Below are 17,565 nucleotides of genomic sequence, written 5' to 3'. Positions count from 1 at the left end.
TCACTCTTTATTGGTGATTTTAGCATTTGGATTTTGGGGGTGATTGTTAATCAGCAGTAGATAACTGGTGCTGCTTTTGGTACCTAGAACTGGAATGTCTGAGCAAAACCTAAACATACAGGCATAGGTTTGGATCCAGATGGTGAGCAGCTCATGCTGGGTGCCGGTCACTGTGGGGTCACCCAGTCAGTTTGGAGTAACTGCTGGGCCCTCTGAGGGTAAAAAACAGCAAAGCTGCCACCTCACTCCTGCCTCTGCATCAGGCAGTGGGTGACCCCGGGGGCCCTCCTACCTGGAAACATAGAGAATGGAATCCTGGGAAATGTAGTCCACTGAGGCCAAGTTTACACATTACAGACATCACAGCACCCAGACCCGAGGCTGTGTTGTCCTCGAGCAGGATCGTACAGAAGTCAGGGAACCGGACCTCGCTGTCACCGGACACCAGGGAGGGGAACCCCGGGTCCTGAGAGAAGACAGAGAAGGGACACAGTCGAGTTGGTCGGCCTCTTTTGTCTGCAATGGGCAGGGATTTCTGTGTCCAGAAAGTGGCAGGAATCCTGACCCTGCAGCTGGCCTCACGGGATGAGAAACAGCCACCAAACGTCCCTGCTCCTCCGACACTACTTCTGCTAAGGGCTAAAGACAAGTGAAAGGAGGGTGAAAATCGAACAGGTTCAAAAGTCTGGCGGAAACCACTGCTCCCAGGTGAGACGGGTTTGACCTCAAAGGGAGGGACTAAGACGTGACAGCATTCCTGCAGCCATGATCTGGAACAACTCCTCCTCCCACCCTTCGTGGAGTGAAGACCACCACAACCTTGTCCGAGAGGACCAAGGGCGCCACTTCTCTCACAACCCAGCCTGATAGAAGGGTGCCCTGGGCGCGGGCATGGTCCCCATTCCTGAATCCCAGAGAGGAAGACAGCAAGTACCTTTTCATCTTTTAGGAGCTTGTCCAAGAGGGTGGGGTGGTGATGCATAGAGGCCACTTTCCACGGGGGACCTGGGGAGACCTGGGTAGTGAGATACCTGGTCCAGACCCAATCGGGGGTGGCCAGCCCTTCCTGAGCACATATGGGGTTCCTTCCCCTTCAAGGGGGCTGGGGAACGGTGCACTCAGAGTGCAAAAGACAGGGCAGGTCTCAGATTCAGGGTCAACCTCGGGCCCTTGACGGACAACCTCTGACCTTGTCGTTCTTAGTCACCGAGATGCCTAGAGCGGGTGGTGGGCTGTGTCCTGTCTCACAGGAGGGGCAGGTCCTACCCTGTGTTAGTCATTCAGTCATGTCCGACTCTTTATGACCCCTTGGACTGTAGCCAACTAGGCTCCTCTGTCCATGGGATTTCCCAGGCAAGAATACTGGAGTGGGTTGCCATTCCCTTCTCCAGGTGATCTTCCGGACCCAGGGATCGATCCCGCGTCTCTTACTTCTCCTGCACTGGCAGGCAGACTCTTTACTAACTGAGCCACCAGGGAAGCCCCTGGGACAGTCCTACCCTGAGTGTTGGATAAATGACACAGGTGCGGTGCTAGGACACTGCCCCCGCCTCCCCCGGGCCCCGGAGGCAGCTGGCACCCAGAGGCTGGGCGACTTTGGACACGTTACTCAGTCTCTTGTGACAGAGTCTTTCAGCTATCGGATGGCTCAGTGGCTCCAAACTATGTCCAGTCACACCATTGGGGGAGGACCTGCTGCTACTAGAGGAAGGCCCCGCAGAGTTTTCAGCACAGACGGGTGTTCTCAGAGGACCTTCCCCATCACCCAGAGGTCATTTCACACAGCCTGGCGCTCAGCTTACACTCGGTGTGTGTCCTCTCCCGGCTTCCTCCTCCTTCAGAGGTCAGCAGGGCCCTTGGGTTGCAGTCCTTTCTCCTGCAAGAAACATCTGTCCAGTGTGGTGTCCAGCTCAAATGCACTCTGGTCCTGCCACTCTCTAAAGAGTGTTCTGTCAATGAGTTTCAGGCATGAGTGAAGCTGGAAAGGATGGGATGCCCCACCCAGAGAAAGGCAGAGGCTTCTCCTCCTGCTCAGAAAGTCACCACTCTGGAGTCCAGCCCAGAGCTCCTGTCAGACCTGCCTGCCAGGTCAGAGCTCACCGGCCGGTGGCCTCTGGGGCTCGTAGGAAGAGCTCAGGATGGGTCTCGATTTCTCCCTGACAAAAGATATCTCTGAAATCCTAAGTCCACCTGCTCCAATCCAGCAGACCAGCCACGGTTTCTCTGCCCGAGGCCAGGAGTGCCCAGAGCTGCCCCGCGGGGTGTCAGGACACAGGCAGACACCACACTGCTCACGCGTCTTTATTTATTGAGCTGAGAATTCACACAGGTAGCATCATACAGCAAATCATTTCCAGGGCTGGATAAAAATGATTGTCACTCACCGCGCTTCACAAAAATTTCTTTTAATGAATAAATAATCTGATGAAATCAAAAATATTTACAATATAAACACACAGGAAGAACTTCAGATCCGTGAACCTGATCGCCGACCTCCGCCTTCCCGAACCGAACGCCTCCCGAGCTTTTCCCTCGGAAACGATACAAATCTGATAGAAACGACAACTCATACAACATCTCTTGGTTCATTATATGTTTATCTGTTAGTCTTGGAAAGCTACATATATTATGCAACATGTTAAAATACAAATATTAACTAAAATAATATATTATCATAATGCCAGGTAGCATTCTCCACAGAACGAAAATGTACACTCAGCTGTGACAATAACAAACGTTCACGGGCCACAAAATAATACCCCAAAGGTACAAATTCCTTCATAAGAATATAATTGTGCTCTTCAATTTACCATCTGTCCACGCTGCTCGAAGGGGCCGGTGCCCAGGAGGACAGGGTTGGACCACTGGGTGCTGTGGGTGGGTTTCGGTCAGGCAGCAGCACTGTTGGGAATCGGGCAGTGCAAGCAGTTTTATAAACACTTTTTTTTTCTTGGACTCTTTTTTAAAAAGAGCCAATTAGGCAAAGCAAAATAAGCATATGGAGCTGTCTTCATCTCATCGGCACAAACACCGTGGCACGCGTCCTGGCTACGCAGGATGGCAGGTTGGTGTGCGGGGCTCTTCATGCCGTCAGCCAGTGTTCAAGTACTCTAGGGCTACCTCATAGCAGAACTTGTACTGATCCTGGAACACAGAAGGGACACAACATCAGTGCCGCCATAGCAGGTCCCATTTCTCTGACAACAATGATGCTGTGCGTGAATGCGTGCTCAGTCAAGTCTGACTCTGTGTGACCCCATGGACTGTAGCCCGCCAGGCTCCTCTGTCCGTGGGATTGTCCAGGCAAGAATACTGGAGTGGGTTGCTGTTTCCTTCTCCAGGGGATCTTCCAGACTCAGGGATCGAACCTGCATCTCCTCTACTGGCAGGCAGATTCTTTACCGCTGAGTCACCTCGGAAGCCCCGATTAGGGGTTTAATTGGAAGCAATCAACCCAAGAAGGAGGTGAATCAGAAACGAGCCAGGCCGTCACAGTCCTGGACCACACGCGTATTCACTGTTTGTAGATACTTCACACAAGGTCGATGAAAGAGTATTCTGAAATCTACGCTTGTGAGACTTCTTGGAAAGTTCCAGACAACTGGAACACACGTGTTTGTCCACACGTGTAAGTGCACCTGTCATATCAACACCCTGAGGACAAATTATGGGAAAGCCAAGAGGTGGATGGGGAGGGAGGCTGGAGCCTTCACAATTTGCTCAGTGAGTAAACATGGCTTCACGCCTGGCCCGGCTCTACCTCTGATTATCAGTCAGCAGGACTCCCTCCAGTTTATGAGCGTTTATTAAGCCCCTCTTAAGTACCAAGCACCTTCACCTGCCTCCTGACTCTGAGAAGTCCATGGTCCAAAGAGGAGGATGAGATAGGGACCTAAGGGCCCCCAAGAGGCAGAGCTGAGTGGGGCCCATGAATGGTCCCCAATTTGGATGCAGTGTAGGGGGGAGCAGCAGTTCTCAGGGGAGATGTGAGAGGGTGGCAGGTGATGGGGAGCTGGAGGAGGAGCATGTGGACTGGGGGAGGTGGATATTGAGTACCTTGGATTGCCCAGGACAGTCTCGACTGATGCCTGTTATCTTGACTGAATGGATAGTTGAAGCCTTGTTCGCTCTCAAAAGTTTCCCAGTCTGAATGATAAAGCCCGTGGGCCTCCTGACTGTGGTCCTCCTAGCAGGCTGCCCGGGTAGAGATGGCAGAACAGGGACAGGCACTGGGGGCAACGTCTGATGCCCCCTGGGAGCCACATCCCAGTTCTTAACGGGGCAGAGAACTCATTTCTCTTGAGCGTGGCCTTCTCAGATCCCGGACCAGCACCTGCACAAGCCTCCAATTCACATTCTAGGATTTATTATTTTGGGATCTGATACTTCTATTTTCAGAATATTTACAAGAAACCACTTGAATGCCAAATCCTGACACTGTCAGCTCACGGCTGACACTGGCTGAGGCGAGCTCCAGTCACTGCTGTTTTTGTGAATCGCACAGACAACTCTTTTTTTCTTTTTCGTGGAAACCTAAGAGATCAGTTCCTTCTTGCAGAAACGTGATTTTGTACAAAGCTAGCTGTGCAGTTAGTTTCAGTGCTGACTATGGACCGTCCTCTTAACAGAGTGCTATGCATGCTCAGTCGTGTCCGACTCTGCAACCCCATGGACTGTAACCCACCAGGCTCCTCTGTCCAGGCAAAAATACTGGAGTGGCTTGCCATTTCCTCCTCCAGGGGATCTTCCCGACCCAGGAATCAAACCTGCGTCTCTTGGATTGGCAGGCAGCTTCTTTACTGCTGATCCTTAACACAGTAAGATGCACTTACAGGGCCACGTGGCTGCTGCCTTGGGTCAAGGTGAGTGAGGAAGCCTGGAAGGGGTTTCGGGTTCATCCCAAGGGGCGGCTGTGTGGGGGGAGGGGTCACTGAAGGTGCCCCGTCATAGGCGTGACTACAGTTTTTCAAAATGAGTTCTCTCTCTCATCTCATCCCTCCTAAGTAGGCTGCTAGCTCCACAGACTCTGTGATGACTGGTTCCGTACAGGGAATGAGCAGAAGGAGCACAAATTGCTGGTCCCCTTCCCCACGCACCTCGAAAAACACCTGAAATCTTCCCACTTGGAACCTGATTACACTTGATCACCAGGTACAGCCCGTCTTTGGTGGTTTCCTCGCTTTTGAACAGTATAGTTAAGCCATATGAGCCATCTCTGCTTCAGGGGAGAAAGGGCGTTTATGCTTTGGTCCCAGGATCTCCCAACCTGGGTGATGTTAGCTGATGATGTGAGCATTTTTGTGCTGGACCGAAACCAGGGTAACTGGCAACTCCTCTTCAAGATCCCTGCCCCCACCTTCGCTTCAGATGCCCCTTGCTCTCACAAAATGGGGAGAATGTGAAACTTGAAAGGGTACCCCATGTGAGGTCAGGCTGTAAGAGTCCTCGCCCTCAGGGAGGGCATGGGAGGCCTCGGTGCTGGCGGGCAGCTGCAGGCAGCTCCCCCAAGGGCCAGACAGTGCCTTTGTCTGCAGAACGTGGCCCCACAGTCAGCCTGTCACTTCAAACACCCCATGTTGCCTGAGAAGTTTCAAAGAGATTGTGCGCTCACCTGGGGCAGAGCTTCCCCCTCCCCGCCCCTTCACACACACCTGCTTTTGGAAACGAACACCAGCTTCAGTCTCAGCTGGATCCTTGCTGACAAGCAGAAAGATGCTTCTGCCCAACGTGCCTGCCAGGAGGGGAAGTGGGCCCATGCGCCAATAACCTCAGGTGGGACTGTATGGATCAGTGTTCCCAGGGGGTCGCACCAGGTGTCGCGCACCTGTTGGTCGCGCACAGACCAACCTCTGTGCCTATGAGACCCCCAGGGGGCAGCTGCCTGTCTCTGACGATAGATGGATGAGTCGTTACACTCGGTATAGCCTTGAAAGAGTCTGAAGCACTTTTTCCCTTTCCAAGGCCACATGCAGTCCGTGCATCTGGCTCTCTAATCAGACCCATCAGCCTGTGGCCACCGCCTTCCCTGGTCCAGGGAGCAGCTCGGGTCCCCGTTCTCGGGTTCAGTAAAGAGAAGAAATGGGAAGTGGGCTTGGCCTGCCCCGCCACGGGCGTGGCCAGCCTCTTATCCTTCTGAGCCGAGTTTCTCACCTGTGGCACATCACACGGGCTCTGTCTACCCCCGTCTTCTGGGGCGCGGCCTGGCTCCTGTATCTGTGGAGCGCCCCAGGTGATTCAACGTGTGGACGGGCCGAGGGCCTTTCTAGACCATCCATGAACTTAACCTCGGCTGCACATCAGGTCACCTGGGGCGCTTGTCCCACGGCTGCTGCAGCCAGGTCTGTGTCACCTGGATCAGCCTCTGGGGTGGGCCTGGGGCTCAGAATTTTTTAAAGGTCCCATTAAAGAGAAGTCAATGTCATGGAGATAGAGACTAGAACTGTCGTTGTGGGGGGAGGGGCAAGTGGAGTGACGCTGGTGAGGGTGCAGATTTTCAGTTATAAGAGCAGTGAATTCCGCAGCTCTACCATACAGCACGGCGACCAGAGTTAGTTACATGGAATTGTACCCTTGAAACTTGCTGACAACGGATTGCAAGTGTTCTGATCGCACAGACTCAGCCGCGCTCACTCCAAGAGGCCACAGCCGTGCTGATCACCGTGGTCGAGGGAACCACTCCACAACAACTGAGTGTGTCAAGTCAGCACGTTGGCCAGAGCTCCCACCGCCTCCCGGGGACAGTAACTTTCTCGGGTAAGATCTGGCTCCTAAAGGCTGCTTGTCTGTTAACACGGAGACCTGGGAACTTCAAAGCCAAGTGCAGAAGCAAAGGTGAGAGAGGACTGTGTGTTGAAGCAGCTGGTTTCCCAGCAACCATACGAGATGCAAAGTGGCTCAGCGCAGGGGACCCCGTCTATGTCTGACCAGGTCAGTAGCGCCAATCTCAGGCTGCACTGTGGCAGTGGGCCCCTCAGGGATCCAGGCCTTTGATGAGGGTTGGGGGCTGGCTGAAGAGGTGGATCACTGAGAAGCTGGCAGCAAGAGGGGTCAGGAGACAAACCTAGTGGTCTTGCTGCATCAAAACATCTTGTTGTTTAGTCGATCAATCCTGTCGGACTCTTTTGTAACCCTATGGACTGTAACCTGCCAGGCTCCTCTGTCTATGGGCTCTCCCAGGCAAGAATACTGGAGTGGGTTGCCACTTTCCTCCTCCAGGGGATCTTTCCGACCCAGGATTGAACCTGGGCCTCCTGTATTGGCATTGGATCTTTTACCACTGTGTCACTAGGAAAGCCCATCAAGACATCTAGTCTTGTGTTAAAATGATTTTGCTTCCTGGCAATCCACTGCCTTTTCCCTGGAGCCTCCAGACCTAAACATTTGAAGAAATAAATCTGTAGGCCCTCGGACTCTCCCTTGAGAGTGCCATGCTTCAAAATGGATGAGGAAGTTTCTAACTCAAATGCAATTTGGAAAAATAATCAGAGCCTCAAGGGGAGATGGAGATGGGCCCACTTTGATCCCTTTGGAACATTCATCCTGCCCTGATAGGGAGATGGGGGGATGGGGGTTGTGGCAGCATGTTTTGGGGTCTGAATGGAAGGATGAGCAGACCCAGAGGGGCCTGGCCAGGGTCCCCACGCCCACCTGCCTGCCTCCTGGTGGCCAGCATGGGGTCTGCTCTAGGGAGCCCTGGCTCTCGCCTCCTCCTGCAAAGAGACAGCTAGGAGTGAGCTTCTCAGCTACTGGTATCACATTCTCTACTTAGGAGAGACTCAAGTCTTGGATGCTCTTTTATGCCCAATAAAACTGTACCAGGTTTTATCACCCTGACCTTAATTAGTTCTCTCAGCCAACACACACACACATACATACACACACACACGAGCGCCAAACTAAACAGAAACTGTACTCACAGCAAAAACAAACACACCAGCGATAAGAGCCCTGATTCAACTCAAGAAGCTTCAAGCCCACTGAAAAGAGCACCGTGACATTTTCCCTCTGGTCACCAGATAAGATCTATTATCCCGCCAGGAGGCACCGTGACAGATTCATCAGACATTTTTCTCAGGAAATTGCAGGACTTTCTTACATTTCTCAGCCGCTGAGCTTATCATAAAACTGGTGCGGACCTTTGGGGTTCTGGGAATCCGAGGATCCTGTTCCTCTTTCAGAGCCACATATGAACAGAGAAATGCCCAGGTTATGATGTGAAAGTGAGCTGTGGTCAGGAGCTGCCTTCATGGAAAAGCACCCCGTACTGTAGTCTGCACCATGGATCTGGGAAAAGCCTCGCTGCTTTTGCCCAAAACACTCGTGAGTGAAGGAAGCTCAGCAGAGCCATTTGGGGAAAGGCCTGGAAGGGTCTGTTTCTAACGATGTGCTTAAGTCAGGCTGCAGTGAGAAGGAGATTACACTTTTTAAAAAAAGTCAAGGTGACCTTACTCAGATGACAACTAATGTTTGGAAGCTACATGCCTGTCCCTGAATCAGGACATTAAATACCAAATGATGTCACAGAATAGTTTCATTTATGCATTTGTTTCCAGCCTCTGCCAATCTGCTTATCTGTCCTAAACTCGGGCCACCTCTAACTGCCCTCAGCCCAGAAGATGGAGAATTCTGGGTGGGGGAACTCTAAAATTCAGGGGGTCCCAGGGAGTGCTTAGATGGCATCACCAACTCAATGGATGTGAGCCTGAGCAAACCCCGGGAGATAGTGGACAGGGAAGCCTGGCCTGCTGCAGTCAGTCCATGGGGTCACAAAGCATCGGACACGACTTAGTGACTGAACAACCTGGGAAGTGAGACAGTCCTCTGACCAGTGAAGCCTGGGCACAGAACCTGGCCCATCCACATGAAATCTGGACTGTGTGAAAGGCACTTATAAGCACCACATGTACACATGCTTCTGCTCCCGAAGCCTCCTCGCTTGCACCCAGTGCTTTATTTTTTTACCTGCTCCAGGTGGGCTGCTGGTCACACTGTGCCATGTAGACACCTGCAGTCTTAGGGATGGGCTTTCTCACCTGGGGCGCTTCCAAAACACTTGCACATATGTCGTCACAGAGGATGATCTGAACAAACCAACATCACCCCTGGTTTATACAACTCAGGCTCAGGAGAGTTGAGTGACATGCTCAAGGCGATGTCAAAGTTATCTGAGTTCACTTCACTTGAATGAGCAGAGCTAAGACTAGAGGGCAGGTTTGAGGGGCGTCCCCAGGGCAGGATGGGGAAAATATGGAAACAGTGGCAGATTTTATTTTCTTGGGATCCAAAATCACTATGGACAGAGACAGTCATGAAATTAAAAGACACTTGCTCCTTGGAAGAAAAGCTACAACAAACCTAGACACCATATTAAAAAGCAGAGATATCACTTTGCTGACAAAGGACCATATAGTCAAAGCTATGGTTTTTTTCAGTAGTCATGTATGGATGTGAGAATTGGACCATAAAGAAGACTGAGCACCGAAGAATTGATGCTTTTGAATTGTGGTGCTGAAGAAGACCCTTTAGAGTCCCTTGGACTGTAGTAAGATCAAAGCAATCAACCCTAAAGGAAATCAACCCTGAATATTCATTGAAAGGACTGATGCTGAAGCTGAAGCTGCAAAACATTGGCCACCTGATGAGAGCTGACTCATTGGAAAAGACCCTGATGCTGAGAAAGATTGAGGGCAGGAGGAGAAGGGGTCAAGAGAGGATGAGATGGTTAGGTAGAATCACCGACTCAATGGATATGAGTCTGAGCAAACTCCAGGAGATAGTGAAGGACAGGGAAGCCTGGTGTGCTACAGTCCATAGGGTCACAAAGAGGTGGAAACGACTTAGTGACTGAACAGCAACCACCCAGGGCAAGGTGGGGAGCAGCAGTGTGGGGGGTACAGCTCTTTAATCGAAGAAGCCAACATGGTAATTGCTGATGGTTTTGAGAGTCTGCACCTGGCTGAAGAGGTGCCTGTTTGTTAAATTCCCAGGGCAGCACATGCATCTGGAAACTAGAACAGCTCACGAAGCACCTGGCACATCTGTGGGGGGAGCAGATGGCCCTGGATGCTGAGCAGGGCTCGGGTGGGTCCCAGGAGCTGGCCATCAAGGGCGGGGCCACGACTGTTTCCTCACCTTCAGAATGACTCTCCGCTCCGTCTTTAGTCCTGTTACGTTACTGACAATGTTAAGCCCCGGCTGCAGTGCTGTGGGCCGGGGAAGCACACTTTCCAAGCTCTTCAGGGACTCCACCTCTTCCTGAAGCCCCCCTGCCCCCCACCACAGTCCACTCTCTCCACCTCGGGATGAATCCCTCTGTCTCCTTCAGATCCTTCCTCCACTAACAGAGAAATACAAAAACCTCATTGAAAAGCTTCCTCCTTTAAACTGTTCTCCTATTCTCAAGTCACAGCAGTCGGCATTTCAACAGCTCCGCACAATAAAGAGATTTCATGAAATTCCCGAAGAAAACCATTCTACCTCATTCTTTGTTTCTGCACCTCTTTCATCCTCTCTTCAGATACCCGCCATAATTAAAAGCAATCGTCCGGATGTCAAACTCCAATACCCAGCTTTGATAAATATTAGGTGATTAAGCTATTTATAAAATCTGTAATTTGAAAATCTGGCATTTCATGCGCTATGATTATTTCTTCTCCGTGAAGACGAAGTGCTTAGGCATGTGGAAGGTGCTGCTGAGAATGGCAATTAATCAGGATGTGCGCTTGTGAGTTTCCACTATTTCCACGTGTCAGATGTGTTGAGAGGAGCCTACTGGTGAAAAGGCAAGAGGAAGGGAGGAGGAGGGAGAAAAACTGGGACGAGCAAAGCGAATGTACCTTGAGCACGAGCCTCTCCCACCAGGGATCAGACTGAGCTAACCAGGAACGGCCCCCGCACCCCAACCCCGAGTGGGATGACAGATGGACAGGGTCCTACCAGCAGGTCCACCATGTTGGGCTTGTTGTTCCTCAGCGTCTTCACGGCGTGGAAGACGTCCACCGTCCGCTGGTGCCGGAGCATCTCGCAGACGATGCTGATGGCACAGAAGGTCCCGCTGCGGCCGCCCCCGTTCCTGCAGGGAGAGGAGAGGCAGGTGGTGGGTCTGGGTCACCCTCACACCGCATGGCTCACACCACCTGGTCACACCTGCTGCCCAAGCCCTCCTTGCCGGGATGTTCCACCCGGGCAAGCCCCTCTATCTGATGCAAACGCAGCCCAGAGCCCACAGATCACCTGACCAGAGGTGATGGGAACCCGGCTTGCTCTCCCAGCTTCACCTCCGCCCTCACGAGGTAACCTGATACGGCAGCTTTATGCAAAGGGGCCCGACCAGGAAAATTTTCAATACACAAACAGCTCATGCAGTGTCTGCAGGAAAACTGGGATGGGTGTGGGTCATGCTCAAAGATGGATTTGGCCTTAGACAATCTATTAGCATTTCATGCTTTATCTCTAAAACCTAAATGAAACAGGAGGGAAAGGGGCAGCGCACAACCTTGGAAAGAATGACATAGCCAGAGGGCACAGCATAAACTGATTAGATCCAAATGGGTACTAGAGGGCAGACAAGTCAACTTGACTAAACCTTGATCCTCAGTTCAAGCTCATTGCAACACATGAGCAAGCTAAATGACACACCCAGAGGTGCCATGGCAGTTCCAAAGGGGACCATCAAAGACCAAAAGTGGGCGGTGGCCCAACCCCTGGAAATCCTTCCCCAGATAGTTGGAATAATCCTCCCACTCACTAGCCTAGGAAATTACCCATCCCATAAAAGGGAATCATAACCATATTTTGAGACTGCCACACTCGCTCTCTGCTATGGCCCACACTCTGTCTGTGGAGCATGTTTCTTTCTGAATAAATACACTTCCTACCTATCACTCTGTCTCTCACTGAATACTTTCTGCAATGAGAGACCAAGAACCTGAGTTTCATTAGGTCCTGAAAACAGGTCTGTGATCTTAGTCACAAACCCAAGACCATGGGTTTTGGCTGGGTTCCAGTCCCAATTTGAGATAAACGGCTTTAATCAAAATAAAACTATTTTGGATTAATTTTAATTGTACAGAATCACTGCAAAAATAGCACAGAGAGTTCTCTGCATGCTTACCTCCCCTGATATGAAGGTCTTACATAACCATAGCAGATGGTCAAAACCAGGAAGTTAACGCTGGTATAATGCTATTGACTAAACTACAGACCTTGGTCAAGGTGTCCAGTTTTTCTACAACTGTCCTTTCTTCTGGTCCAGGAGTCAGTCCAGGACCCACCTAGCATTTAGGCATCACATCTCCAGTGTTTCTTATGAGCTGCATCCTCAGTCTTCCCTTGTCTTTCTTGACCTTGGCACTTTCAAAGAGGACTGGTCAGTTGTTTTGCAGAATATGGAATACAGAATGAGATGTAGAAAACAGCCATGGTCCCCCATCCACGATTTGAGAAGTCATTACAAAATACAAATTGTATAAAGTGCTTTCATTTTGATTCATCTGATCACTGAGCATGAGGTTATGCACTTTGGCAAGAAAACCATGGAAAGGCGGTCGCCTCCTTCGAAGGTTCATGGTGTTGAACTGTCTTGCTGCTGGCGATGCTGACCTTGGTTGCTTATTAAGATGGTGGATGTCTGGCAGATTTTTTTCACCATGTAGTTATGATACTTCTCTTTGTAGTTAATAAGTATCTTGGGAAAAATACACTGGGATTATGTAACTATCTTGTTCTCCTCAAAGCTTTATCCGCTGTTGCTAGTGTCGATTGATGGATCCTGTCTGCAACAGTGTTCACTGTGCTGCTTGTTGTTCAGTTATTAAGTCGTGTCCAACTCTTTCTGACCCCACGAACTCCAGAACACCAGGCTTCCCTGTTCTTCACCATCTCCCTGAATTTGCTCAAACTCATGTCCATCGAGTCAGTAATGTCATCCAACCATCTCATCCTCTCATCCCCTTCTCCTCCTGCCTTCAATCTTTCTCAGAATCGGGATCTCTTCCAATGAGTCGGCTTTTCACATCAGATGGCCAAAGTATTGGAGCTTCAGCTTCACCATCAGTCCTTCCAATGAATATTCAAGGTTGATTTCCTTTAGGATGGACTGGTTTGATCTCCTTGCTATCTAAGGGGCCCTCAAGAGTCTTCTCCAGCACCACAGTTTGAAAGCATCAATTTTTGGCACTTAGCCTTCTTTATGGTCCAACTCTCATATCCATACATGACTCCTGGAAAGACCACAGCTTTGTCTCTATGGACCTTTGTCAGCAAACTGACATCTCTGACATCTGCCTAATTGGTTTCCACGTCCCTCTTTCCTTCTACATCCTGCTCTAAAGAGAGAACTCTCAGCCACTGTTTGAAAATTTATTTATATTATTTATGTCACTTTAAACTTATACATATCAATTTCATTTCTTTGAGCCAAAATAGTATCCATATTTATTTTGTTGCTGAAATTGTTCCTGCTTTGGCCATTAGGAGCTCCATCAGGCTGGTTCCTCCAATCCTTTTCAAGCACATCCTTACTTTCTAGAACCATGAGATTTTCTAACTGGTCCTGTAACTTCTCCCTTGTACCAGCTCTGGAATTAACCACTTTTCCAAGGATGTAAAGGACCTTTTTAAAAAAAATAAATAACTAAACACAATACCATTGTCATTACACCTAAAATAAACACTACAGTTTAATGGAATCAAATTTCTAGGTACTGTCCAAATTTCCCAGGTTGTTTCAGACTTCTTCTTACAGTTGACTTTTTCAAATCCTCATCCAAGCAAAGTCCACACACTGCATTTGGTTGACAAGTCTTGCAAGTTTATTTTAATCTGTGGGTTCTTTTTGCTGTCTCATTTTTTCCTCCCGGCAATTTATTTGTTGAGGAAATGGGGTCATTTTCCCTGCAGACAGCCCCACATTCTGGGTTGTTCTCATTCACTGCATATCTGAGAATCATTCAACCTACCAATCTCTAATTCTGTGCTTTCTGTTAATTGGGATTTAGCTCCAGAGTTTCGTAAGAATTCAGGATTTTTTTTCTTTCTGGATAAAGATACTTTATAAGTGAACTTTCATTAGGAAGCAGGCATAGGATATCAATTTGTTTCATGATTTTAAGATTGAACATTGTGTTCCAGTGCCAGCTTGATCATCCCATGCTTAAGTTCCAAATCAGTTTTTTAAATAAAGTATAACATACCTACAATTAAGTCCACAAGTGGTTAAGTACAGATCCTAGTTAACTTCTGCAAATGCATACACCATGTAACCACCATTCAGATCAAGATACAGACCATGATTCAGCCCCCTGGATTCCTTCTACCCAGTATTCCTTCCTCACCAAAACTACCAACACCTTCAAGATAATCTCTGTTCTCATGTCTAGCATCATTAGTTTGTCTGTTTTTGAATTTTGTACACATGGAATCATACAACATATACTCATTTGAGTCTGGCTTCTTTTGTTTAATATTATCTGTGTGAGAAGCACCCATGTTGCATCAGTAGTTTGTCCTCTTACATTGTGTGTGTTAGTCGCTCAGTTGTGTCCAACTCTTTGGGACCCCCATGGACTGTGGCCCGCCAGGTTCCTCTGTCCATGGAATTCTCCAGGCAAGAATACTGGAGTGGGTAGCTGCTCCCTTCTCCAGGGAATCTTCTGGACCCAGGGATTGAGCCCATGTCTCCCGAATTGCAGACAGTTCTTTACCATCTGAGCCACCAGGGAAGCCTTTTCTTCTTACGTTGCTGAGAATAATTCTACTGAATGGCTATACTACTGTATAATTTCTTTATCTAGGAGCTGACGAATGTTTGGGCTGTTTGCAGTTTCCCATATTACGAGTAAATTTGCTATAAGCACATCTCCTATTGCATTTATAAGTCATTTCTGCAGTCACAGACCTCACAGCAGAGGAGCTCAGAGGATATATTTATATTTAGCTTTGCTCAATGCTGTTAAAGGGTTTCCCAGGTGGCGCTAGTGAGAGACATAGGTTTGATGCCTGGGTCAGTAAGATCCCCTAGAGGAGGGCATGGCAACCCACTCCAGTATTCTTGCCTGGATAATCCCATGGACAGAGGAGCTTGGTGGGCTACAGTCCACAGGGTTACAAAGAGCTGGACATGACTGAAGTGACTTAGCATGCATGCATGCACACACATATGCTATTTAAATGGTTCCAAAATGGTTGTATGTGCTTACTTTGTTCCAACAGTGTTTTGGAGTCCAGTTACTCTACAGTCTCCCGACACTTAGAACCAGTTATTTAAATTTTAGACATTCTGGTGAGAATGTAGGGGCACCCAATTCTGCTGTATTTTAATGCATATTCTCCTGAAAACTAATGATGCCTTTTGTAGGCTTATTGGCTATTTGGATATTCTTTTTGAAAAAATGAAGTTCTTGTCAAGCATTTTGCCCAACAGTTGGATTGTCTGTCCTTTTCCTGTCGAATTCAGCAGTTCTATGGCATGCTGGCTATGAATTCTTTGTCAGATGTATGGAGCGCAAATCTCAGTGTCCTGTGTTTCCACTCTCCCTGGATGAACGGGAGTGCTCAGCTTTAATGATCCAGTTTTCCAATGTCTTCCTTTATGGCCGCTGTTCTGTGTTCTGCATAACTCATCTCTGATTACTCCTTCGGGTGAAGCTTTTCTGTAGAAGCTCTGTTGTCTTCCTTTACAGGTCTGAAGAGAGCATGCACTAGAGATGCTCTCTGCGTAGCGTGAGAAGGGAGACCACTGGCCTGCAGTTGGTGTCCTGCTGTGGGACCTTGCTGTGAGTCAAGGGACCCTGAGGTGTGGCTGTTCCTGGATTTTTCTCTTCTGCTCTTTAGTCTCTTTTCTTTCTCTGCATTGACACCTCACTGTTTCTCCTCCATAGACTTTTCACCTAACACTTTCAGCAGCTGTCAATGACCACTGTCTACATCCATTACTTTCATCAAGCACTGAAAAAGCATGAGACCTTAATTCTATCCATTTCGACTAGCTTTATTAGCTGGAAGACGTGTATAAAGAAAAAGAATTCCCTGCTTGCTTTCTGTGAACCACCCAGTTCACAGCCCTGAAGGGCGTCCCTGGAATGGATGCTCTGCCCACGGCCAGTAGGTGGTACTGTGCTATACTGAATAGGAAGAAATTCTCATCTTGCATGGACAGCAGGTTGCCTGGGGGTCAAAGCAACGTTTCCTGGCCTGAGCTGGAGGATACCAATTTAACCTAACTCTGTTCCTACAACTAAAACATCTTAGATTAAGATTTTAAAATCCTGACAACAGTCAGCATTGTCCCCAGCCTGGGTCTCACGCCCGCTGTGATATGGACACAGTAAATGGCAGCCCCATGGGGACAGCTGGGACTTCAGAGTTGGGGGGAGGATGGTTCCCAGAGAAAATTCCAGGTTCTCTCAGCAGGAGGGGGGGCCGGCGGCTTGGCTGGCAGGAGGGCAGAATCAGCAGGTGCCTGCAGTGTCTGCTGGGTGAGAGAACAGCCACTGTCTTAGGTATCACTTGGGCAGGGGGTGGAACTGTTCAGTCTGGGGTCACAGCCATGCCTTGGAGAGTGTGTCTACATGGTCTACGAGGTGCAGTGACTTAATGGGTCTTTGCGTCTTCCCCCCAGGCCCCTCCTGGGGCCTCAGATCTCCCAGTACTGGGATGTAGCCCCCCCGGCCCCTTTTTTCTGTTATGATTAAAAAAAAAACTTTTTATTGTGGTAAAAGTCACATGACATAAAACATACTATTTTAACCATATTTAACTCTGCAGTTCTGTGGCATTAAGTGCCTTCACATTCTTGTACAACTCACCATCATCCATAGCCTAAAAACCTTCACCTTCCTAAACTGAAACTCTGTCCCCATTAAACGCTAGCTCCCTATTCTCCCCCACCCTTGACCCCGGCGCCTACCAAGGGACGAATACTTTCTGACTCTATGAATCTGACTATTCTAGGTACACCTTTACAAGTGGAATCAAACAGTATTTGTCTGCACCTACTGTATACCGGAATGCACTTTTAAGGTGAACTTAATACATGTGGGATGCAGCCATTTGGGTCCCAGGGCTGGCCCTGGTCAGGAAGCTTCTGGGAAGCGTGATGTTCCTAGTTCCAGAGGCTGGCAGGCTCCTGATGCAGAAATCAGTAACTGCAAGCTGTTTTTGCATCCCCAAGAAAACCTAGCCGATCAAATACAAGCTCTCACTAAGATATCGATTATCCTCGCTGGGGCTCTATCACCTTACACAGGTGACCCTCTGACCTTATTCTGATCAGAAGTTAAGTCTGCAAGTAGAGGAATAAAAATGGGGATGGGAGCAGTTCATTGATCCTTCTGGACGTTTACTCAGTGGAGATGATTTTAATGAACTGGGTCCCTGAGAAGGAAGGGGAAGGTGGAGGGGAGGAGTGGGGGGACTTCTGATGAAGGGCCAGTGTTGGTTGCTTCATAAGACTGTTTCTGAGGGGACAGAGGTTTCCTGACACATTCAGTGCTGAGAGGTGGCAGAGTCTGGGTTCCCAGATCTGGGGTGGGGGGTAGGGGTAAAGGGCATCTTGTGAGATACGGC

At 49.2% G+C, this 17,565-nt stretch overlaps 1 protein-coding gene across 4 annotated transcripts in view; it reads right to left on the bottom strand.

The window, feature by feature from the left end:
- Window positions 1-2,286: 2,286 nt before the first annotated feature.
- Window positions 2,287-17,565, bottom strand: part of PTPRM (protein tyrosine phosphatase receptor type M) — a 645,114-nt gene continuing 629,835 nt past the window's right edge. For all 4 annotated transcript variants that reach the window (XM_043889726.1, XM_043889727.1, XM_043889723.1 and 1 more), the window contains 2 exons: window positions 10,936-11,071; window positions 2,287-3,144 (listed from right to left, as the gene is read on the bottom strand). In XM_043889726.1, the coding sequence (XP_043745661.1) occupies window positions 3,091-3,144; window positions 10,936-11,071 (190 nt within the window). In that variant the 3' untranslated portion in view covers window positions 2,287-3,090. The remainder of the gene's footprint in view (window positions 3,145-10,935; window positions 11,072-17,565) is intronic.

Source organism: Cervus elaphus, chromosome 27 (genome assembly GCF_910594005.1).
Source record: "Cervus elaphus chromosome 27, mCerEla1.1, whole genome shotgun sequence".
NCBI classification, from domain to species: domain Eukaryota; kingdom Metazoa; phylum Chordata; class Mammalia; order Artiodactyla; family Cervidae; genus Cervus; species Cervus elaphus.
The sequence above is the reverse complement of the archived record's forward strand: the minus strand, read 5'-3'. Positions and strand labels throughout refer to the sequence as shown.